Raw genomic sequence first — 26291 nt, 5'->3', positions numbered from 1 at the left:
CACGACCGTTACGTCATTATATTTGATAAATACTACATCTCGCGAGTTTGACACTTGGCAATTTTTTTTTCAGGAACCATTTCGATCAAATATGAATGCAACAAAATTAACATTGCCGTAAGACTAATGTTGCAGAAAACTTTCCTTCGTCCGTTCCCAGAGCCCACCCGAATTCTCGGCGCGCTCCAATTCCTCCGGAATTTCTCGGCGTCTGAATTTTGTCGCGCGACGTTACTCCCCCGCCCGCGGAGAATGATTCAAGAGCGACGTGAATGATTTCTTGTGTTACGACGTTTTCTGCTTGAATCAGCCTCTTTCCGTCAGTCAATTTTACGGATAAATTCACGAGGGATACCTCCTCCGCGTTTTCATTCCCGCCAATTTCTTTATTCTCGGAATGTCGCGCATATCTTATATCCCATCGATTTTATCACCGTTGTAAATCGATATTTATATTGTCACAAAGTAAGCGCGCCGGTTGTGTGGATTGTAAATTTTATCGCGTGTCGCTTGTATTCGGTTCCATCGCGGCAACTTGTTAACCCGTGCAATTAAAAACACAATATCCCTCGCCGGAGCACAATAATAATTAATATGAATTCGGTGTTATTGAGTCTAATTAATTGCCCGTACGGCAGATCCATTAAAATGCGAATAAAATGTTTCGTCGTTACCCGTTTCTCGCGATTAATAAATATCAATTAAATGTTAGACATCATCGGTTTTCATTATATACTCTCGGCGATCGGTATTAATAGAATACTATATAACGCAGAGCGTAATATTGCCCATCGTTATGACGCTTTCATGCAACACGTTGCGCCCGTGACAATGAATATATAGTAAACTGAAACTGTCGAGAGCTTCTGTAATGAAAGTAACACGTCAAACTAAAAAATTTATTAAATAATATACCGATGTCCGCGGCTATTATATATAATTGCCATTATTTAACGTCCGTTGTGCAGCTCTAGAAAAAAAAGTTTAGTTTAATTAAACAGCGGCTCTCTCTCTCTCTCTCTCTCGACGTGTTTCCCGTGCAATCAAAGGAGCTCTAACGTAAGAATGAACTTTTACGGTACTTAACGCACGTTATGAGAATGCCGCACGTCCCATAAATTTCATTCGCGTTTCAGAAACTCATATAAAAATAGGGCGAGAACATTTTCATCGTTTTTTTAATACGCGCGACATGCGAAAAATGTTAACACCGACACCATTCGTAAGTTCCGTCGGTGCTTTTACGTCTAGCGGCGGAATATGGCTCTTTCGGAAGTTGATATATGCAAGACGCACAAAAGTGCAGTTGAATATATTTGATCAAGTTGCGTATCAGTACACGCGCATGCCTTCCTTCGCGAAATGCGGCGAAAGAAAGTCACTCGTAAACTTGCAAAAATATCTGTTTGGTTTGAGAAATAATATTAGGTGTCTTTAGAGGAAATTTTTAAACGCGTTCAAATTGCTTGGGAAAGTCGATAAACTCTATCTATATAAATTGGATCTATATCCTTAGTATCGATTGAAAAATAATATTGTCGCGTAAAGAATATATTATGGAAGATACTTTGGAGGATATTAGGGAAAGACGACGATATAACTAGGGTTTCGCTTCAGGTAATGTCCCGGAAGCCGAAATTATTAATGGTTCGGTGTGTGCAAAGGGGTTGGGTTTCTTTATCAAACTTCTTTGTACAGACGTGTCGCGGCAGCGAGGAAAAGTTTCACTCGCGCCAGGGCAGAGAGAGAACGGATGCGCCGCGCCGCGACGACGGCAAGCGGCCGCAAAATCGGTCGACCTTAATTAACTTTTTCCTCGCGCGTCGTGCAGGAATTTGCAGATGAGTTTGCAACCCGGCCAGCTGTTACGCGCGTGGGAGCCTGTAATCGTTCGCGCGCGAACCGAATCGCGTCGCGCGTCCGCGGAATTCGGTGTCGAGAGTCGGTCGGATTAATTTTGAAAATATTTACGGGACGATGAAAGTTTCGCGAAAATGTTCGATAAAATCGATACCGGCGGAACGACGTAATTCGTGATGGACTCTATTGAAATAACACGACGAATTCGCGCATCGGCTCAGAATTGGTCGCTTCGGTTGCCCAAATAATCGTAAAAATTCGGGGGAAAAAGAAGTATCGTGAGAGCGTGGAAGAGCTCTTCCCTAATCCTCTACAAACCTCCTCCAGATATCTTCAGGGTTCTTCCCTGGACTTTTGCATTAACACGATAGGATTTAAGTTCCCTGATAAAGAGGGGAAATGCCTGAAAGGTCTTCATATCAAGTTTCGGAAACATCGGGTTTAAAGTTTAAACATTCCACCAAGTTTATCTTCTAAATCCGCTATAATCCTCACGATTTCGTAAATCCCGCACAATTCTAACCACCTTACGTGTCGGATGTTTATCAGACACGTGTAATTGCCAATTTACCTCGATTTTTGAAGCTAAAACAGTAACTGAAAAATGTTGGCTATATATACGTGAACGTATAGCGTACGCTATATATTTCACGTCGATAGCATATTGAACATGCCAATCTAGTTCGTTGGGTTCTTTTCTGATATCTATTATCACCTCACTCTTTAACGTACGGATAAGATTCGCTGGGCAGGATTGAATTAATCGATCGTTTCTATCGACATTTTGCACGTGTGAGGAGAAAATTTCAACCGCGGCAACTAGCTGTAAATGCATCGGCGAACGATTGCGATATGTTCGAACGGCAAAAATCTTTGTATTCGCTAACGACAGAAAAAAGTACCTGAATGCCCGAGATTCCTACTCGTCAAATTACTCGGTTCTCCTCCCCTACGCTTAGCTCGAGCACGACATTCCCGTGACAGCCGTGACGTGGAAGAAACCCGAGGCGGAAATTCTCCAACAAGCGGAAAACCGACGTAATTCATGCGGTCGGAGATAATCGGGCGATCCTCGGGCGAGAAAAAAAAAGCAGCGGTTTTTTCGGGGAAGCATATGCATAAAGCTCGCTACTTTCATTCAAACGCTCGCGCCGCGGTTGGAAAACCTCTGCAAAAAAAATCGGTGAAAGGAAACTGCAGCTAAAAATTCATTCTGCGAAAGAAATAAATTCTCGGTATATATTCGGGGTGTAGAATAAATTTCCGCGCTAACTTGTATCGGTAGCTATCTACCTTTGGCGGAGGAAAAGCGGTCACGTTGCGCGTTGACCGTGTTATCGTGTTTCCGGTTACCATAGGAGAAACTTAAATCGCGCCAGAAGGGGCTAACTCCGCTTCGCGATGAATAAAGATTGCCGGATTATTCAAAACAGAAGAAAACAATCTGCTTGGCCGACTTCTTCGAGAGAGAAACTCGCGAGATTACTGATTAATTTGTTCCGACACTGCAGCGATTTCCCAAAGCCCCTCTGAATTGCAAAGGCAAAATAATCCACGCGCCGGCAACGCGAAGAATCGAACGCGTTCCGTACGAATCCGTTAGCCCTGTTGCTGATTCATTTCCTTTGCAGCGTCGATGCACCAGGCTACGCAAACGAAAGAGGCAATTTTCAGCTGAATCAAACGGTTTTGATCACTCAAGCGACCCGCTCGATCTCTCGACGTCGGCGAACGCGCACGTTTGTATGCAAATACAATCGTCGAGCGATGTGCAAAATGCGTTGCCGGTTGAAAGACCGCGATCAAACACATGGACAGGTACGAATAAACGCATGCAACTATATACAGATGTTAACGATAAAAACGCGGCGAATTTCGCGGCGCAAATATAGTGTTTCGAAGTCAAGTTCCGAAACGCTAATCCCTAAAATATATATGGTGCGATATCTATTTTAAATATTTAAGCGTTTATCATTATAAAAAATAAAATATATATCTATCTTCTGTTAAATGTTAAATGCATTTCTAAACGTGCAGAAATAAAAGCTTGCATATGATTAACTCTAATTGGTTATTTAAAAAATATTGCACCCTCAACGTTCATTCAGGTGTAATTACTTTCACCCTCTCGACTGTCGTTGACTCTCATTAAATTCTTTCGAACGTAAGATATTCTGCATGAAAGGATTGAAATATTGAATTGTACGACTTGTAGGCGGGATGAGCCGTTGTAAGTCGAGCATCGAGGATCTAAAAGAAAACTAGATATCGATATCGAGAGAGATCCTTTACATCGAGACTTGAAAGTTAGAAATAGTCGACCATCACGAACAATCCGACGCAATTGTGCTCGACGATGAAACCTCGAGAAGGACGCGCTCGTCGCGAGTAAGTAGTATTTAATTCCACAGATCAGACACGACCCCGTAACGAAGAAACTTCCGAGGATCGTGTCGGAACCAGGAACAAAGACGCGAGCATGAAATCAGAATGCGAAATCCGCGCGAGGAATGCCGATCGCGAACGCAAATGGCATAATATAGGTGGGGCCGCGAACTTCGGGATTTATCTCCACGAAATGGAGTGCATGCTTGCACGTCAACCCTCGATATCGAGCGGTTCGATTGCGGCGCGTTGCATCCACAGACGCAACAGTCGATAACGGTCTGGATACGATGAAACACGTCGCGTCGAGCTAGATGATAAAGCTTGTCCTCTCGCGAAGGAATCGTCTTTCGGAGAGTGAACGCTACGAAGACGGTTGCATTTATTGTCTCTCGTGAGAAAATATTTTTCCGCGCGTCTCTTTTAGATCTTGATAGAAGCTACTGACTCTGCTATTGATTCTCTTGCGTCATGTATATGGCAATATTAATATCGAAAATTGTACAATCGGCAAACTCGATCTCTTCCGATATCTCTCGACCGTTTTCTGTAAACTGTCACGCGAGCATAAACGTCGACGTACGGTAACCGTGACATTTTTCGCATAAGCACGACGGTATTATTGGGTAAGTTCAATGGTATCGTTATCTACAACGACGCCGTCGGGCATAAGCCGTGCTGAAGCTAGAGTCCTGATTAAGTATTCCCCCTAACTGCCAGTTAACGATCGCGAGAACAGCGTCAGGAATAATTTTACGAGACAGCGTCGTGTGCAAGCCGTGCCGTATCTCTTGTCGGCTCCGCGAAGCTCCTATTCTCTCGCAGACTTTGTTCTCGAAAAGATTTAATAGCGAGGCAAAGAAAAAGGCTAAAAAACGAGGTAAATCGATCATTGCAGAAAGAACACGTGTTGACTATAAATTTTCCCCATTTCTTTCCGCGAAAATAAGTAGGTATATGTTCTACATTACGATAATACTTCTTCCTTAAAAACACGGTTCTTCGCTTAAAATTCAGTAGGTGTTTATTTAAGATTCATGAACTGATCGCCTCGCGTTAATCAATTCGAAATGAAAATCACTGCCTGTGACGCGCGCCCCGAGAAGCGTCGTAAAATTAGAATATCGAAACGCTATCTCACTAATTTGGTAAATAAGATGAACTTTCGAATCAAGGAACGATCTCAAGAATCGGACTCTTGTCTCGAAAGACGACAATCGCGATGGCAGACGGACTCCGCGAAAAACACGAAAGCGACACAGGGGGGAACGGGAAGGGTTGGCTACGGCGTCCAGGTGGACAGGTTAAAGAGCATCGGAGCGTGTGGTTCGCGAACCGGTTCGGATCGATGAGGTCCACAGGTGCCAGACCTAGTCTCATCCGCGCAAGCGCCCCTCTCGCGCCCCCTCATGCTTTTGTCCTCCCTCCTCCGCGTCTCTCTTCCACCGCAACTCCATCGTTTTAACCCTCTCCCTCCTCCCGTCCGCCCGACGTTTCTCCAGATCCGTACCCGACCACCCAATCCCCTACTCCCCCCCCCCCGATTCCCGTCTATGTGCAGCGTGCTTACTGACCGCAGAACGCGTGTAGCCGAGATACGTACGTATGGTCGTGCGAACCAACGAATTAAACTTCGTTGATTCGATGGTTTGCGAAAAAAAAATTATTTTATTTAAGGACACGCACACAGTAGCATTTTTTCAAATTAAGCGTCTTATTTCACCTGCTTGTGAGAGCTGAGTTGTGTTTCTATCTGCTTTTTTTTCAAGTTCGTCATTTATATAGGACGATTCTGCATTTCTTATGAATCGAGGTTTCGAATCACGGTTGTTCTAGGGGACGGCCGCCAGATTTTTTCGCATTACTATATAATCAACACATTCACCGTTTATATAAGAGAATTATGCATTTTTAATAAATTTCACTGAAGTTTCGAATCACGTTTGTTCCCAGGACGGCCGCCAGATTTTCTCGCGTTCGTCATCACGATACTCATGATGCTGCTAATGGCGGCGGGGGTGAAGAAATCGCTGGTGTTCAACAATGTGCTGAACGCCATCAATCTCGCCGTCTGGGTCTTCGTCATGGCGGCGGGCATGTTTTACGTGGATTCCGACAATTGGTCCGAGCATAACGGTTTCCTCCCCTATGGCTGGAGCGGGGTAAGTACAGGGTGCATAATAGACAGAGTCTAACAATAAGAGGGCTGATCGTAGTTCTACGTAAGATTAAATAAGACTGAGAAGTTTTACAGATGATAAGGCAATGACGTAAAATAATTGCGCGCGTAAAATAAAATATTTAATACGTAAAGAAATACGACAAGATTAAAGAGTGACAAGATAACAAAAATTAAAAAACAACAAGAAATATCGAACACCGGGAAGATGCATAAATTCAATAAGAGAATTAATTAAAACACGTTAGATTTTTATGATATCGTTTCGTAAAACAAAGCGATGTCTCCTGTTCATTTGTTTTACAAATTCTATATATAAATAATTTCAAAGACAAAGGGTTGTTAAACAATGGTAATTCGCAATGCAGCGGTATTAACGCCGGCAGCCTTTGTCGCACGGTTCTCAGCGCGGATAACGAAAAGAAAAAACAATGAGTGGCTGGAGACAGGATGAAAAAGCCCTCTCGGTTGAAGCCCTCTCGACGTGTCTTTTTCCAGCTGCTTTCATAAGTCCGATCCCCTCACCCTCGCGCTCGTGCCCTATGCCAGCGACAGACGGAGTCGCATACTGCGCTATTTTGATGTTTGTTTAAGGTATTATGAAGATATCGGTTTCGGAATGAAAAGGAGAAGAGATGTCGCTGACAAAGTCAACTTTGAAAACATTTTTATTTAGTGGTACAGTACACATTCTCCTACGAAAATTATTAGTAATAAAAATTGCTATACGTGCGAGATACTGAAATATTAATAATAAATGCCGAAAATGACGGAATATATTAAAGAAAATCGTTCAAACTTCTCGCTATTTTGTACAATCACCGTTGTCTATCGTCGGTCTTATTGAACAAGACAAACCTCTGAATATCGTAACGCGTAATGACAAGGGAAGATTCCGAGCAATCCGCGCGAAACTCCAGTCGCTTGAGGTGCGAGGTCGCCGTCGCCAAGGTTCGGCGGTCGAGGGATTCTCCGCCTGCGGCTTACGACAGTTATGCGGAACAATGGCAAACTTGTTGCACCGAGTCGGCCCGACAGATGTACCGAGAGAGGACAGTAATCGCGAAGAGTGGTGGACGATGGTGGAAAACGGCGCCTCGTATCGTTCACGGACACAGGGAGAGGTGAACGGAACGCGACGCGACGCGGCAACGGCGATGCCTGCGGCAATCAATAGTGCGAGATAGAGCCCTGGGATATCGGAAACGCCGTTTGGATGACTGTCGGGAGAAATAGAGACCGCGGGGTGTGAAGAACGAGAGCCTGCACCGTTCGAATTTCCGAACGTGTTTGCACGCTCGGGGAATGCAGGATGGTTATCTTTGCAGAACCATTTCCAGATAGCGGAGAAGAATCTGACTCTCGACTTAACGTTATTTACCGTGAATCGATAGTACGATAATTGACCCCCGGAAGATATATCTTCGTGTAGGTAAATATTATTTATACAATTTTTGTATAGAGAGAATGTTAAATACTATATATAAGTGACACGTGTAGCAATGGGAAAAATCTCCTGTTTATTAAGTGCAAAAGAGAAGGAATTGTACATGGCTATAAATATATACGAAATACAATGGCGCGTACGCTAAATGTAATAACGGTTCGCATATCGCCGCATATAACCGAAAAATTGTTCGAAGGGTCAAGTGACATGTGAACCATTAGCGCGACGATAAGAAAGAGGTGTGCGCATCGACGAGAACTGCTCCGCTCGAACCATCTCCCGCGTCTCCCGTTTCGCCGCGCCAAGAATAATATAATCGGCGCACAGTCGATCACAAAGAAAAAGTTATTCATTCGTACATCTGCTTTGGAAAATAAAGAAAAAAATCCGCAAAATATCGCGATCACACGTTGTCTCCCCGACGTTAAGAAAAACGTCGATCATTCGGACAACGCCACTCCCTCCCTAATAATCGATTTAATTATCCGAAAGGAAGTATAGAGAGACAAAGAGAGGGAGATCCAAAGGTCGCCGGATGGAAATGCTAAAATTTAAATTTTCACCGGTAGCGTGGAATCGGGCGAGAGAGAGATTACGCGGTGTGGAGTTTCGGGGGTAAGGACGGTAAGGTTGACATGAATTTTCGCGCGCGGCGAGAGGGTGAACGTTGTGTAATCGGTACTCCCCAGTTTCATTACACGTCCCCTATACATTTTCGTCGCTGCGCCCACGTGCGGATGTGTTGCACAAAAGCGCAGATAAATCGCGACTAAAGGTCGGGCAAGACCCATTTACAGATATGTCGCGCAAATATTCCGGCGATGTGAAATCCGAGAGTTTCAGCCTGTCGCGGAATGTTCCATTATAGTCGAGGGTAAAGAAATCGCGCGCGTGGAACGCGGCGACCGGTACCCCGAACAATGCCGAACGTTCGCCTCGAAAGGCGTTTGTACTGGTGGTACGCAAGTTTCTTGCGGAAACAAAGGAATTAATAACGAGGGCGCACGGACGACGTTACGCACGGACTTTCCTTCGAACTTTCGGAGACCAGCGTCGCGTCGCGGCGTCGCGCCATTGTTCTTTGACGGAACTTGCGTTTCAAATTAATTATCCGGGCTAAAAGCGTTCTATTTCCGCGGGGGAGGGCACGGGGAGAGAAAGATCGAAGTTTTCAAATCGCTCGTGGTGATATATGCAAGACCGCGCACCGCATAACTTCGCTGCAAAAGGCATCCCGAGCGATGCCGAGTATTGAAAGATGTATAATAGATTTCCATGTTCGCAAAAAACAAAGAAACTACAAAGAAAATTACGCATGCGCGCGACGTAATCCGGATACACTCGCTCGAACTTCTGTTGCCGCTCATGCTGTCGACGGCGCAGTCGCGCGTTTCGAGTTAATTATCCGAGAAGAAAATGTTCCGCTTTCGTAAAGAATAAGGAATAAAACGAAGACGGTCGGATTTTATAAGGCGATGTATGAGCAGTAAAGCGTAGAAACATTGAAAGAGAACATGGGGAAAGGCTCCTAAGGAAGGTCGTGAATCTTTCAGCGGGACAGCTGACCCTGTTGGCTCTTGCACACGTTATCCCTTCATCCGTTACATCCGTACAGAACTTGACTATCTCTAAATATTGCCTTACGCCGGAGAATAATTCCGTCTACACATTACAGTGTATTAAAAAAAAAAAAAAAAAAAAAAAAACGGAAAGTAAAAATACATTCTGAAAAAACAAATAAAACGCGTTTTAATATTTTGATTTATGAATGTTATAATGCGTGATACAGAGACGAGAAAATTATTTTGTCATTTTAATTTCAATTTATACACTGGAGCTTATACCTAATCTCCACGCTCCCCTACGCGATATCTTTCCGAGTTGTGAAGAAGAGGTAGATTTGAGATAGAAGGGAAAACAGAGTAATTTATGGTCGTCCATTATCGAAAAATTAGTGCCTTTTCCAAGTAAATTACACCGCGCTAAACACTAAGTCGCCATAAGCAAGTAAATTAAAAAATGCCGTAACACGAGGCGCGTCGTTAATGCATTAAGAGATCGGCGATCTCACTCCTTTCGTCGACGAACCACTTCGTCTCGTTCTTCATCCCACCTCCGCAATTTTCAACGGATTTTGAACTATTTCGAGCAGATCCTTGGTCGAAATATTTTAAAAAGAAAAATCCAAATTCTCCGCACATTTCAACGAAATTCCACCTTATATTCTGTACTCAGTCTATGAAAGCTGCAATCCGCGCCCGCGGAACGTAATTTTGGTACGAGAAAGATCATTCCGACATCCAGCAGATGCTTTCACCAGTATGCTTTCATTACAAATACGGCTATTATTCTATATAAAACGTAGAATATTCATGAGCAAATAAGAATGAATAATTTCAGAAAAACTTCACATTTTTCTTGAAAATATCGCGACGTAGAGATGCGGCTGGAAACGTATATTGCACCGGAAGGAAGGAAAGGAATAAATCTTCAAAGAGAGCAAGCAGCACACCAGAAAGCCGGGTGCATCCTCGTATTACGTATTTCGTCTGATTGATTTATTCTCCGGTTTCGACGGGAATTGCGGCCCGCAAATGGAGCGCTCAAACATCGGTAGAGCCACAGCCGTAAACAATAAACAAGCGTGTTCTAAACAAGAGAGAAAGAGAGGACAGAAAAAAGGTTGAAATAAAAAAAATTATCAAGTGTTAAAGTAAAAAAAGAAATTGACATCAAATATCGCGATTAGAAAGAAATCTCTGAAATACAAGTAAAATTATTTCACGCTCGATATTTATGAAATAGATTACGAAATGTTTATGTGTGGTCTCTGCATTTGGTCTCTCGTTTGGTCCTCATTCGTTAATTTCTCATCTCTAACTTATTAAATTATCATGTTGAATACATGCGTCATGAAAGTTTAGGGTAAACTCGGGTAAGATGGCCATAGAAGAAAGATGGCCAACTCATGTTCATTCGATGTTTCATGGCGAGCTAGATTGAAAGAACATAGGTTGGCCATCTTTCCTCTATGGCCATCTTACCCGAGTTTACTCTATTCATTCATGATAACGTATATCTTATGTAAGAGGCACTCGTGATTCCGCCGCATTGCGTTACATTTTCCCTGTATCGGTAGATATTTATGAGAATCGTGAAGACGTGGTATTTTATCCAGGAAGTATGTAACGCTCCCATCAACTGAGGCATATCGTAATGTCAAAGGGGCCCCGAAATCTCTCCCGCGCTCACTGCAATGCGGAATTACCGTCATGCAGACGTATATTATACGCGCGGTGACACTTAAGCGGATTTTCCCATCTTTTCACATACCCGCGATACATCTTTTCGTACGGTTCCTAACTTCGGTTACAGTCCGCCGGTGAAATTATGCCACGTTCTCGGACGGAATTCAGATTGAGGATGTACGTGACGCCTCGGATCGGCTTTGGACGCGTCAAGGATTTAGGGACGAGGTTGGCAAAGAAATCGGAGTTGCTTCCGGTTTGCCTCACCCCCCTCCTCCGACCACGAACTGTCTATCTTCCTGAAACCCGGCACCCTCCTTTGCGGAATACTCTAAAAGGATCTCGCCCCTTTGTTTCCAGCCTGCGAAACGGTGGCCGGACTTCTTCCCGTCTCCGCGCTTTTCCACAGCGTCGATCTTGTGTTAATATTTGGCGGACCGAAAAGCAAATTGTGGTAGACGGGGCGCAGTCGCAATTTACGCGTAATTTAACAGAAAGAAAATCAAGATTACGCCGTAATGACTTCTGATTTCTCCACCCCAAGACATCTGAACCTTGTGGCAACAGAATTCTCTCTGGCATATCAGTGCAATAATAATTCTATAAGATAAAAGATTTGTTAAAATAACGATCAAACAGGTGCAACAGTTAATATTTTGAAAATACCTCTTTTATAGTTGTTCGTTTACTTAAAAGAAAGGTATACGTGTGTATTTCACAAAGAAAGAGACGCTCGTATCTCGCAAAGAATTGCAAGGCATTAATTTCAGAGACCGCGTGATCGGTAATACGACTACGGGAGTAAGGTCGATTTATCGTCGCGAGATTAAACGATCGTGGCAAGTCAGCCCCGGTCTGTCGTGAACAGGATGCTCCGCGAACTGTGCGCGACACACGTAGGCATCGCGATCTGTAAAAGTCAAAGGTGCCGCCCCGGCACGTGCCGACGCGCCGATATCGAGGATATCGAGGATTATCGATACGGAAAAGACTCGTTCCAAGTGAACGGACGTAGATAATTTCCGCGGAGATAATTCTCGTCGAATTACCGCTAGTAATGCATGCAGTAACAATATCGGTGGAAAAATGTAAGCGGGCTACGCAAAAAATACACGAAAAAATTCGCTGAAATCACAAAAGGTCATTAGATAATTGGGTCATTGTATAAGCTGGTTAAATATTTGTACGGAGCCACGGGTCTCCAAACCGAATCGAATTTATCAAATAGAAGAGCTGTCGCTACACCGCGTAATATTATTTCATGTAAATCTTGGGAAATTCGGACGGATTGCACTGTATTACGCACGAGCCTCACATTTCCTCGTTAGAGCACTATCACATTTCTTGATATTCTAAATTGACGAGAGCATCATTAATTACGTCTCCGCAGATTCGACGCATTAATACGTGTAATAAAATATCACGTGAAACAACTCCATAAAACGAATGAATTTCTAGCCCCGTCAACTACTCGGTCACCATTCGTTTTAATTCGAGTGTGACATCGTGTCACATGGCGATCGTTGACGAGGCAGAATGAAGTTGAAAAAAAAAGAGCTCGACGTTTTGCACAGTGCGCGAAATAATGGCTGCGGTTTCGCCGCCACTCGAGATGCGCGCAAAAATGGTCGATATCGTATACGAATGCACACAATATACACGTTGTCATATTACGGTACCGCGCGTCATCGCGGACAATGTCGTTCTCCCGGATCCTATAACGTCGGCTACAGTCGATCGCAAAAGTAGACAAAATGATTGTCGTTATCTTTATCAGGTGAAAAATGTCACGTTATCGGACAAGAGCGGTGCAATATTTCGTAAATTGCACATTGTTTTAGCAATAATAAATCGTAGAAACGTATAATATGATTGGAAACGCCGGAACAATGTATTCTTTTAATAAATGATCGTAATAATATATTTAAAAAGTTACGCATAAAGTGTGTGTGTGTGTGTGTGTGTTATTTATAAAAATCTTACAAAGAAAGAGAAAGAGAGAGAACAGGAAATATATTTTTAGCGTAAATAGAAAATCGAAAATCTAAAAAAAAAAGAACAAAAAGATGCTTGTTATTTAAACTCGGAGAGTTACTTATCGTCTCGTAACATAATAAAATGAAAAATTGTGTTAAAAGGAATTTAAATGCCCGAGCCTGGTGCACCAAACGCGCGCGGAGCCGCTATCGCGAAACACGTCGAATTTTCTTCAACGGGCGTGATATAAACGCCAGCAGCGGAAAACGGGAAGAGAGAAAGAGGGACGAAACGCCAGCCGGGATTGCCGGATCTGTTTTTGCAGGCAACCTGGTTCGGACAGGTTTTTAATTTATTTCCGTTGGGATATCGTACGCGGAGCGTACGCGAATTATTATTTAAGCAACGTCTCAATCTTATTTTCACGGAGTTCATCAAAAATTCATAAGCGCGTCGACCAGGGGTAAAATATGTAAATTTAATATAATATTCAAAGGGCGACACTTTCAGCAAATCTGACTAAGGGCGACGAAGGCAGCGATGATAGTTTCAAAGCGACTCACGTCGGACAATCAGCTATTCTTATCGATCTCCAATTAATTACTTTATACGCGCTCTCATAATGGGCGTTGTTGCTAAATCAAACGATACGCCAACGCGAATGTCGCATATCGTCCCACAATGCGAAGTGAATTCAACGGTAAATTCTACAGTTCAATAAAAGCGCTATGACATTTACCTAAAGGACCGTAGCTCTGTTTGAGCGCGCAACTCGATTTTCCCATCTCGGATTTCCGTCAGATATCTTATTTTCTCTCCGCTTTATCGTATTTCGGTGTCCGATCAATCTCCGTCGCGATACACTTTGTCCGAGACGCGATGAAAAACTGGATCTCTCTCTTTCCCTTCACAGGTTTTCACCGGTGCGGCGACGTGTTTCTACGCCTTCATCGGCTTCGACATAATAGCCACCACCGGCGAGGAGGCGACGAATCCGAAGAGGAGTATCCCCCTCGCCATAGTCTCGTCGTTGATCATAATTCTCGTCGCTTACGTCACCAGCAGCATGGTCTTGACACTGATTGGTGAGTAGACTGTTAAACAACGGCCGTTCGATCGTTTGTTGGCCCTTCATTAATATGAAAATGTACGCCTATTCACGTCTCGTATATTATACTCCCGACAGACGATGTGTTCGCTCTTTTGGTTTTGTCGCTGCGTTTTCACGCCCACTTCTCAAAGCTCGAATAACTGTTGATGCGAGACGCAGAGTGACTTTAGGGCTACGTGTCGCTTTGTTCGCTATCGGCGAATCGAGAGCCGCCTCCATCTCGGTATCATAATCAATTTTATCACAACTTTATTCCAAACTGCAATGTAACGGTGCCCGGGGAAACAATGGAGAATAAAATTATTATACGAAACTTGTTCGCAAACGAGAGTTGTTGAAACTTTAGCATTATTACGACTATTGTGTCAGGTATATTATTGTTACGTTTCGTGTAAAATCGTTATTATTAGCATATTGATTGCCGGGTGAAACTCGCAAGAGTTTCACTCGAATATACATGATATCGGGACGATGGTATCGCGCGGGTCGGAAGAGCTGGCGTTGCAGAGTTCCCAGCACGTACTCGCGTACCTCGTGTTTCAGTTCCGTATGATCAGGTCGATCAGGATTCGGCGTTGGTGGAGATGTTCGGCCAAGTCGGGGCCTACAAGTGCAAGTACATCGTCGCGATCGGTGCGCTGGCGGGCCTGACGGTCTCCATGTTCGGCAGCATGTTTCCGATGCCTAGAATAGTCTACGCGATGGCTCAGGATGGCCTTATATTTCGGTAATGATCAAGACGCAGGGTAAAAACGCCGAAACGTCGAAACGGCGATGAGATGAATTGTTAAGGACGGCTGAGACGGGTGTGACTCCGGATTAGGGTTTAACGCGCACATTTCGCTTCCGCAGGAGCCTCAGCCAAGTTTGGCCGGCGACTGGCACTCCCGCAATTGCGACTCTAACTTCCGGTATATGTGCCGCTTTCGCTGCGCTACTGATTCAACTGGAGGTGTTGGTGGAGATGATGTCGATCGGTAAGATGATCTATAGAATGATTTCTGTTTATCGCGAAACAAACTTTGGAGATGAATGGAGTATAACTTTTTTCTATACTTATTAATTATTTAAAAAAAATAATTATTATTAATTGTAATAATGTACAGTTAAATCATTACTGTCTGCTCTACGAATAAATTAATAAATATCTTTCAATAAATATATATATTTTTTATAAGCCTCACTTTATATACAAATCGACAATGCATCAGTATAAAATTGCGTGGAATAAAATTCTGATAGTTGTGAATCTTTCCGTTTAAATAAACTTTGTTTCTTGCACGTCGAATTTACAATTCAGTTTCCAATTAAGCGTCTTGTTGCCGTGAACCGGTATGCAGATTTTGCGTTCGTCAAGTATTAAAACCGTCGCACGAATTGAATTATAATGAAGTAGCGCGGTGAATGCTGGGAAAGAGCCACGTTTAGGTTTCCCGTTCGCGGTTTAATACTGCAGGTACCCTGTTGGCGTACACCCTGGTGTCCACGTGCGTGCTGATATTGCGGTACCAGCCGCATTCGACGAATCTGATCGAATTGCTGCCGCAGAGTCTGCGGACGCCGTGTCGATCGCCCACGAAGGAGACGCAGGGGAACGGCCAAGTGACTTACGGCAAGGAGCTCAGGCCCGATCAGCTTGCGACCGCGTTGAACTCGGTACAGACGTCCCAGTCGGAGCTTACGACCACCAACAACGGCCAGCGTATCACGGTGAGACTCGGTTGCTCACGTTTGCGCGTCGAAAAAACGACAGAACAGCCCTTAATTGTCGTTCGCCACCATCGCCGCGTAATTAAAGAACCTCCTTTCGTCTCGGCGAGAAAACGAGATTTTTTCCCCTCGATTTCTTCAGTTCTACGCTCTCCTCGTTTTCGTATATAGCTCCATTTTGGCAGTTATTTGCACGCGTTTCTGTGCTCGGCATTTTCTTCGTGTTAAATCACTTCCCAACGTTTATTCATTTTATATGTCGCCTTTATGAATTTCTTGCAACATAATTTTCTTTTCTTTCTTCCTGAATTTTTCTCTTCTTATATTTCAAAACAGTGAAAAACTTTTTATTAGGTATATAAGAAGCAAAAATTTATCTCTTTTGCCATTAAAATTTTCAAGATAACGGCATTCCAGTCTTTTCCCCTTTTTAAAACGGGGAATTTCTTCCCCCGTTGCTACGTTGACGATGAAGAAAATTGGATCAACCGCGTAACGGGCTGCTGGAATGGACTAAAGCGAGATTGCGCAATTTTGAAATTAGCGTCGCGCCGTTCCAGGTGCGGCGGGTGAGGAGGGCCAACAGCTCGTCGCCGGATTCGGACGACACGTACGGCGGCGAGGAGGACGAGGTCGGATTGGGTAAGGACGATCAGTATCTCGTCAGCGACAGAACGGAGAACAAATTCTACGGCAGCGTGCACGCGGCCGCGGCTGCCTCGAGTTGCGGTAGCGCTCATCAGTATCCCGGAAACACGCCGATCATAGGGCCACCGTTGAACTATCTACAGCGTCGGCTGCAGGTAGTGATTAGTAATCGAAGAGCGATCGATCGGTGGAATAAGGTCACCCAGTCGTAGTATATTCAATAAACGATAGAATTCTGCCCGATTATTTATCCAATACGAATGACTTTTTTGTTGTTATATTAGATTTCCACACGGTAGTTATACGAAAGTCTTTACTTTATCAGATTCCCTCAATGCGAAAAAGGGAGAATCCGAACTACTTTTAAAATGCTATGTTTTCGAAGCTAAATTTACTTCATAAAAATTTAGAAAATTTTTTTATTGTACTTTTAGAATTTTTATATAATTGATCAATTCTGAATACATTCTTTTCTAAGATTTAAAGTTTCTGATGCATTTAGTCAATTGATGCTTGAAGTGCGGATAACGAACAAAATTTTTGTATTATTGAATATTGTTCTAATTTTTATATATAAAGAATTGCACGTAAAATATTTCTTAACCGAAGGACCCTGCGATTATTACGAAGCTAATAAATCGTGACACTTCGTAGGCGGCGCAATACCTTTGTCCTGCAATATTCCCGTGGGTGGACAGAGGTCCTGCGACAGAGGCGTCAGGACGTTACGTCATGAAGCTCGTTGGGATCTTATATTTCTTGATCCTTATTTTTGACTTGATTATCGTCTGTGGGATGGGTGAGGAATTTACCCTGTTTTTAATGTATTAACAAATACAGTTTCTCATGAAATTAATCAAATGTTCTATACAATAAAAAGAAGAAAAAGAGTGTAATAAATTAACTCATATAATATTAAAGAGATATAATTCTGAAACACCAATATTCCAAATAATTTTGAAAACTTTTTTCATTTACATGATTAATTTCACGAGACGCTGTAAACGTATCTCGCGATCGAGATTTCACATCTTTTTTCTTTCAGGTAACATGGGAACATTTACAACGATACTACTATTTTTATTTTTCTTTGCCATAATCGGTATACTTCTCGTCATCAGTAGAAAGCCGCAAAATAGGTAATAGGATTATTCGATCGTAATTTTCAATCCCGCGTAATTCGCAAACTGCGAAGCGTATCCGTATAAAATGGTTTAACGATCTAAGTGCTAACTCCCTGCATTATCCTTTTTGTTTTAGGAGCAGCGTAATGTTCATGACTCCAGGCTTACCCTTCGTCCCCGCGATCGCCGTTACCGTCAACATTTATCTCATCTTCAAGCTCAGTATCCTCACCCTTGTTAGGTTTACAGTCTGGATGACTCTCGGTACAAACTTATATTCATGTTAAATATAAAGTTTCTTTTACAAACTATCCATGAGCGGAAATATTTATGAACAAAAGCGCGATCTGACTTAATTATATCTATTTTGTTCATTCGCTTCTATCCAATCTTTGAAATGATAATACTTTATATACTTTTTTTATTCCTTCCTGCGAATCTCACGATCAGTCGAAACACTGCTCCTTGTATCTGCCATCAGGTTTCATCATGTACTTCCAGTACGGTATCAAGAACAGTAGCCTGGAGGAGGCAAACGCGTCGGAGAACGTCGACGATATCGTCGTCGGCGGCACGGCCGGCAACATCGAGCTGACCGTGACCGATCATCACCGGCAGCAGCAGAAGCAGTACACGCCGGACCGCAGCATCTACGAGGGCCAGCAGCTGGACGCGTTCGGCCAGCCGGTGTTCGGCAGCACGAACTTCGGCGGCACGCCGAACCAGCAGCAGCACATCAGCATCGGCGGTCATCAGCAGAGACAAGCGGGGATGGCGGAGAGCGGCCGCCGCATCGACCAAACCGCGTCAACGACGGGCAAGCACCTGTTCATCGATCATGATAGCTTCCCCTCCTGGGACGATTGAGGAGCACCGCGCGCGGTACCGAGAACGGATATTAATGTATACTTAACACACGAGTAGGGAGGGGAAGAGAGTTATTATTACTACATACGCACTTGACGACACGTTTGCGCGGGCGCGTGCGACTGACATCGGATGATTACCAGTGAAATCAGACTCCTCGGGGATCGCGGCGGTTTTGAATTCGAACTTGGAGGAGAAGTTCTTTCGGCGCGCGACAATAAGCTGTCGACGATTATCGAGAGTTCAATACGCTCAAAAAGATTATTTTAAGAAACGTTCGATAGATTATCGGGAATTAAATTCGTATAAAAAGACCTTTAGAATAAGTTGAACCGCGGTTGAAATTAATCGCCGATTTTTTTTGGCTTTTTTCAGACTCCCATATAATTTTTTTACAAAGGAAACTTGCTTCAGAGTCAAATATTTTTTTGTAATTGCGCCCCTTTCTTTGGAGGTTTATTATTCTTGTACATTTTTCATTTCTAAGTTTTAATTTTACGAGAGTTTGCGCTCGTTGATACAGTTATAAACTGACTATAAGAAATAAGTCGGTCACTTTGAAGATTCCGTTGACGCTCGATCGTCCGCTGGAAAGTTTCATCTTTTCTTACGAAGTATAATGCGCGACGTCGGAGATGTGGGGATCGTCGGGGAGAAATTTATTCGGTGACGTAAACGAGAAGACCAAGAACCGCGATACTCCGGGGGTCGGACTTGTTGACTACTTGGGACGAATGTAGCAAATAATTTTGCGGCAATATTTATTATCCTAGTTGTATAGTACCGTCGTTGACGAGGTCACAGGCAAAAAAAAGGGTTAGGGGGTGGAAACGGGACAACGGGTTAAGAGAGCAAGGGCTGCGGGAGGGAGAACGAGAGGAAAGTGGGAGGGGAGACGCAAGAAGAAAGATGAAGAGACCATTACCATTATTAGTATAAGGCGAAACTTGTGTTTTCCAAGAGAGCGCTCTAACTGCTAATATAAGTTCAAATTTATCGCTAGTCTGCGAATGGGAAACGAGTGCGAGATGAGAATGAGGTGTGTCGTCGGAGCGAGAGGACAAATGAGAAACAGAAGTGAGAATGAGAGAGAGAGAGAGAGAGAGAGAGGGAGAATCCGTAGAAGAGAATACTTTAATGAAAAAAAGGAAAAAAACAAGAAAAACGTCATCTTTTGCCTAACTTCAGTCTTTCCCAAAAAGAAGAAAAAAAAAAGAAGTTTAGTCTAACATATATTATAATCGTATATCTAAGCTTACTACAATACTTACATACGTCTTACCTCGAGTAAATCCTTTGATTATTAATTTACACGCAATTTGTATAAATTATCTAGAATTTAAGCGCGCGTCGCCTCCCAACGAAGGATTGAGAGCGAGTACGATTAATTAAGCTCGCTGCAGAGAAGATTAGATGTATCAAAAAATATCGGGTGGGGATTTACTTTTCGAAATCGCGAAAAATTTTGATCTCGTCTCCGTTAATTGGCATCTATTCTCCTGCCTCTGTTTATTACAAGGATCAGGAAAATCAATTTTTCGTTCGGAGTCGAGATACGTATCGGGATAAATTTCGAAGAGAACAGAAAGGAAGAACAAAGGGGCTGGATGGTTTAGTTTTCGAAGAAACGAGTTCTCCTCTCTCGATCGACTTTACAATTCGTCCAATTTCTTGCGGGATTAAGAATATCGATGGTAGACGGGAGACGACGCGAGATAAGATTTCGTTTTCGTGTACATATCTCTTCGGTGTTTGGAGACAAACCGTTTCTCCGTACGTACGTGCACAAGTCCATTGTGCTTCTCTGTCCGCTAGTGTGTTCCGCGCGATGAATCGAGGATAGCCTTCGATACCTAATTACGGTCGGGGGGATGCGCAACCGCGTGTCTCCGATACGAGCGAGAATGTTATGCCGTCAAGCGCGTCGCCGCGCGATTACTTATTTACAACCACGAGTGCAGCTCCAATTAGCCCGGGTCGAGATAATTCAAGACAACCGCTTTAATCTCTCGATTCCTTTTGTTAATACCTATCGACGACATCTCTCGTTCGCGTTATTAAATTCCGAGAGATCAATCGCGACGATCGACCATCTCGCCAAGTAATCTGCGAGATATTCCAAGGAGGCGCGACACGCGACCGTGATAAAATGCGAAAAAAGCCATAACGCGGAATGCTTATCGATTGCGCATTGCGGGGCAATCAAGTAAATGCGCGACCAGAAGTCGCGAGAAATTTATTGCGAGACCAAGGCGCGCGTTTGTACGCACGTGCTTTGACTCAAATAACTTTCATTATTTCGAGATCGGGGGTTTTTTTTTTCTTCACGAGAAACATCCGAAGCCGCACGCAGGTATCCTCATTTTTCGTCGTTTCGCTCGTAACGGAGACATGCGTCGTGCATACTATTCGACATTCGATCGTGCATCTTCCAGGCGAGCGTCGATGCGTCGTCGCGACGCCGACGCGTCGATCGCTCGAACGTTTTGGGCGGGCGTATTAGGTCGTTGGCATAGGTACGACGACCGCTCCCCGCAATCGCTTTCGCGAAACATTTCTTCTCGTGTCTGTATTTACTTTCGTCCAGCTGCTCCGCCACTTTTACTACTTCGTTAGGCTCGCGTCCGCATCTCCGTGTGCGGAAATCGTCCCGCGGCTCTCGAGTCGCCCAACATTCCGCGTCCCTTTCCCACGTGAACGGCGAATTCGACGACGAGGCGACGATAGGGAGGGCTCAGGGTGCTGACGATCGACAAATTCCGCTACGAATAAATAAGCTGATTCGACCATATATTACTGATAATTAAATTATTGAAAAACGAGACGTCGTTCAATGTTTGAGAGAGAAGAGAACAGCAAACAGCCATTGAAAGGAATGAAAATTTTTAACGAGTGTCCGCGCGTGACCTTGCTGGAAAAAATTTCTTATAGTTTCTCAGAAATTTTGTAAGAATTGAGATTTATGAAAAATTCTGTAAAAATATCATAACATTTCTCAGATACTTTCAGAAATAATTGGATGAGAATTTTCGGAATATTTCAGTATTCATATAAATTATACAGATTTTCACATATTTATTCAGTTTTCTACAAAGATATGTTGGCGGGAAAAAAATGAAATATTTTATTCTTATTTATTTCTGAGTTTTTCTGAAAAACTTTCCAATTCGTATAAAAAATCTAAAAAATTCTGAGCATTATGAGAAATTTTTATAGAAATTCTGATTAATAATATGAAAAATTCTTGAGACATTTTTCCACCTGGGGATATTTCCATTACAGAAATTTTTCCAATTTGTATCACATAAATTCACGTGTATTGTAACTCATATATCTCACTTATCGCATTAAGGGTGAGTTTGTTCGAAAATCGATCGTTCATTCTGATCCCCCTTGAGTTTATCGCGCACGGGTCTTTCAGCAGAACCGGTGGGATTCTGATTAATCTCGCGAGGAAAGAAGAAAAAAAAATATATATATATACACACACACACATATATCTATATATATACATAAATATATATACACATGTACTCTCTGTGATCGAAACACTGTACATCTCTAACGACGACGATGAACGTCGATCGTTTCGCGTTCCAAGCGTGAAAATTGATTCGAGGATCGAAAAGGGAGATACTCGACACGCTACAGGGGCAGGTCGAGAGCTTGGTTCTCGCTTTTTATTCTCTACATATCGAGCGAGGTGATCCTTTCACACATATCAGTCCTGCACACATTCGCGGCGCGCGTCAGTCGCGGAAACGTCGCGTGATCGCAAAGTTAGCCTCTACGCCGTGTATGTACGTCGACACGACGCGACGCGCGTACCGCAGAATATACGTGTAGTACTTTATACGTAGAATACTTTCTACACGAGACTGTTCGATTTTTTAGGTGATACATATCAGGCAGGTCGCAAATTCGCATCTACGCTCGCGGTCGCGATATTAATTAGTTTAAAGTCCGTTGTCTAAAGTAAAAAAAAAAAATTAGTGTCTTTCTCCTCGCTCTTCATCTAAATTTGACCGAAACTCTAGAGTCAACAGATTAAATTCTTTAGTGAAATTCTAACCTAATTAAATGGAATACTCAAGAACTGCGGAGAAAAGTTGCGTCCAAAGTTAAAGCTGTATTAAGAAAAAAATTAAATGGCCAAATATATTCTGGTCGAATCTTACTAGACGGAGCGCAGGCGCGAATTTCGCTTTTGCAATGCAATGCATTTGTTCCTTTCCTTTTTATCTTGATCCTCTACCCCTGTAATAATGTCGCGGATATCTTAGGGAACTGTTTGATTGCACCGAGTTCGCGTCACCGTGAAGTGTACATAGCGAAAAACTTGGATCATAAATCTCGCGTGATATATACAATTCAATATATTTGCACGGTACTTTTCTGAAACGAAGCACAAAGTTTGACCGTTATGTATATATATAGATAGTACGTATACGTTCAATGGATTGAAAAATACTGCTGAGCAACTTCGAGAACATTTATCCAATGTCACAAAAAGACGCGCTTTTGAAATAAAATTAGCGATCAAAAGGCAAATCGCACGCCTACTCCCGCGGTGACGTGACGCGTATCTGCGATCTGTAAGCAAAATTTCTCTGAATATCCGTTCTGTCTGCTGCAGAATCGCGCTATCGCGATCCTCGACGGACGGGAGTTTACTCTGTGAAAGAACAGTGCCTGTACACATCTATCCAGACGTTAGACGAAACGTTATAGAGATCCCTTCCTTGAAACGGACAAAAATACATGGCGGTTGAAAGGGCGAAGCTGACGAAGGAGCTATGTCGCATTGTCAAATTTATTTAATTCTCTATTTATTATTTAATGTAATTTATTTAAGTCTCACCAAAGGTCGGTTTACGATTTGCAAAAATTACATTCCGAAAGTTACAAACGCAAATTGAGTATGGTTTTTATCGTCATGAATAAATAATTGAAAAGTATAACATATCTTTTAACCGATATACCTTCCCAAATCTATTCGATCGAATTTTAAAGTTAATAACATTAAAACCTCGCGGACGACATAGCTTCCTCGTATTCTTCAGCCTGTCAAATCAAGTATACTACCTATGCGAATAATATTATTATCGAGCAGTAGATCCATTGAGATTGCGTGTCTCGATGTATCTCGGGAGGATAGGACTACATGCGAGGCTAATAGCAGAACGACGAGGAGGACGCGGCGTTTTACTCTTTGCCCTTTTAGTTAGTCTTTCGTATTCTTAGATAGGAGGAAATGGCCTATTGCACAAGGTGGCGGGACTACGTCGATCGAGGTACAAAACCGCGAAGTAAATTTTAAGCCGGAGGAACGCCAGTAAAATATATCTCTGCTCTTTTTAAAGAAGAGCTGAAGCGATCTGGACGACGTAAAAGTCCGAGAAACATCCGCTAAGACGTTCGCAAAATGTCCGAGGAATTAGGAATTGGAATATCTCTATATATCGAACATCATTACCGGACGTGTTTAATTCGAGGTTTTGTACCGAGATCGGCGAATTCCGCGCAGATATCACGTGTGTACCTTGAAGTCGCAGTAACTCGCTGCGGAATACCTTGAGAGTTTCGACGGCTGTAAGTTGAAAGTATTAGCTCCCACCAGGAGGCACGACGCGGAGAATTATCGCACTTTCAGTCGAGGAAAGTGACACCTGCGAAATCGCCGTTTGTCTTTTATTTTTTTTTTTTTTTTGGAAGAGGGACAATCTCCAACATGATATGGGGTGAGAGAGCGACGTGAACGGTGGCACTGTAGTTGTGTGTATACTTGGCAATAACGAACAAGTTAAGTAATTATATATTTTATTCCCTCTCTAAACGCGATTTTGTGAAAAATCGACTTGTGATACTCGCGATAATTCTTCTACTTCTTTTCCGTTGGAAGTGCGATGTGTAACGATAGAATAAGCGATCAGCAACTGAAAAGCAATTCCGATTATAATTGCGAGCGCATACTCGTATAAATGTACGAATGTATAAGGCTAACGAAGATACACGTTCTCCGTGAAAGTATGAAGACGCACTAAGAAATGACAAGAGAGTCACTTATCTTATAGCGAAAAATTAATTTAGTGGGATACAATATAATAATACAGTTCTATACGAATGTTGAGAATACGGCACCGCAACGAGCGAATCGGTGCACGAACGATTTTGTTTTCTATATTTTTCTCTTCTCCAAAACTCCGTTCTGCGAACAGATGAAAATACAAGGAGATTGCATCGTGTCCTCGTCATTCTAAAAGCATGGCACGCAACCAAAATATCTCGTATGTGTGCAACGGTACGTACACGAGAGCGTCGACGAAATTCGTCCCGGAGATTGCACCCGACGCGCTGCGCATCGTTAATATACCTTCGACATGGATATACGCGGCGAACGACATTGCGAAAAGCGGGCGATATTAATATTAAATTAACCGCTAGCAATTTCAATCTCCTACGTAAGCAATTTTGCGGCGTGTAACACGCGCCACGCACAATTTCACGTCGCTCTTGGCGCGCGACTCCACAGCGGATTTGCAAGAGTGCATCGTTCCCGCGGGTCGATCCGCGCTCGCGTGAGTGGACGCGCGAATGACCCGGGAAGATCCGAAAAATTACGGGTTTTTTGGGGGAAATGGAAATGCAAAAGCGTCCTTCAAGATCGGAAATTCCGCGAGGATGCCATTTTTCTCGTTTGCCGGGAAAAAGCCAGACATAAAAGAAAATAATCTTTCTTGTCCTTATATAGAAGCGGAGAGAGAGAGAGAGAGAGAGAGAGAGAGAGAGAGAGAGAGAGAGAGAGGGGATAAAAGGAAGAGTATGAGAAAGAAAGAAAGAAACAGCGAGAGAGAGAGAGAGAGAGAGAGAGAGAGAGAGAGAATGAGAGTGAATGATGCATGTGCGACGATATATACTTTTTTTCTCTCGGGACGGTCGGGTGGTGGGCACTCGAGGTATCTCGGGAAGATATATGCGCACGAGAAGGACAAAATTTTCCATGTAATATATATACCCTTACGTAACTATATACGTTGTTTAATATTGATAAGGATCAAAAATAAAAGTGATTATTCAAAAGCTAAAGCGGTAGGTACGATGTCGTTCATTACTTCGCAGACGTAACCCGATAACCCTCGTCATCATTTATACTCTGCAAACGTCATATGTAGAAATTGTAGAAATATTTTTTCAATATTTTTATACAACTATATATATATATATATATATATATATATATATATATAGTTTCAGCAAAATACTCAAAAGAAGAAGAGCAGACTCGATCCGCTATTAATTATTCGCTATATAATATAATTCGCAGCTTGTTGCTAATATTTAATTTACTTTCTCATTTATTTGTTACGTAACTCTAATACCAACCAACTTTCTCGCGTTCACAAAGCAAGCTAATCTCGTTCATATTAGCAAAGACAACACGGTCTTTTAGCCATTTTTTCGTAAGACATCTAAAAAATGTCTAAAAAATGTCTTTTAGACGTCTATGTCTCGCTTTTGTACGTGCTGTCCGAGTTATTTCAAATAAAAGATATATATGTATCTCCTATCAATTTAAAAATCCGAATACGAGACAATATATGAAAAATTTTGTAAGTAAAACGAATAATATTTGGGGAACGAGCAATAACGGAGAATGTTTTATAATTTTTAAGTATCTCGACGACGTACGACGCGACGGTTTATCGTCTTTTATGGTATGCGCGATCACCGCGCT

The 26291-nt window shown here is 42.8% G+C and overlaps 1 protein-coding gene across 2 annotated transcripts in view; it reads left to right on the top strand.

Annotated features, from left to right (window-relative positions):
* LOC143899702 (solute carrier family 7 member 14) overlaps positions 1–25642 on the top strand; it is a 66928-nt gene extending 41286 nt beyond the window's left edge. For both annotated transcript variants that reach the window (XM_077410186.1, XM_077410185.1), the window contains 10 exons: positions 6199–6407; positions 14010–14181; positions 14751–14934; positions 15060–15184; positions 15664–15917; positions 16478–16720; positions 17220–17364; positions 17611–17704; positions 17826–17953; positions 18171–25642. In XM_077410186.1, coding sequence (XP_077266312.1) covers positions 6199–6407; positions 14010–14181; positions 14751–14934; positions 15060–15184; positions 15664–15917; positions 16478–16720; positions 17220–17364; positions 17611–17704; positions 17826–17953; positions 18171–18556 — 1940 coding nt within the window. In that variant the 3' untranslated portion in view covers positions 18557–25642. The remainder of the gene's footprint in view (positions 1–6198; positions 6408–14009; positions 14182–14750; positions 14935–15059; positions 15185–15663; positions 15918–16477; positions 16721–17219; positions 17365–17610; positions 17705–17825; positions 17954–18170) is intronic.
* Positions 25643–26291: the final 649 nt, after the last annotated feature.

This window comes from Temnothorax americanus, unplaced genomic scaffold, assembly GCF_048541705.1.
Source record: "Temnothorax americanus isolate GAGA-0224 unplaced genomic scaffold, ASM4854170v1 Scaffold28, whole genome shotgun sequence".
NCBI lineage: Eukaryota > Metazoa > Arthropoda > Insecta > Hymenoptera > Formicidae > Temnothorax > Temnothorax americanus.
The sequence above is the reverse complement of the archived record's forward strand: the minus strand, read 5'-3'. Positions and strand labels throughout refer to the sequence as shown.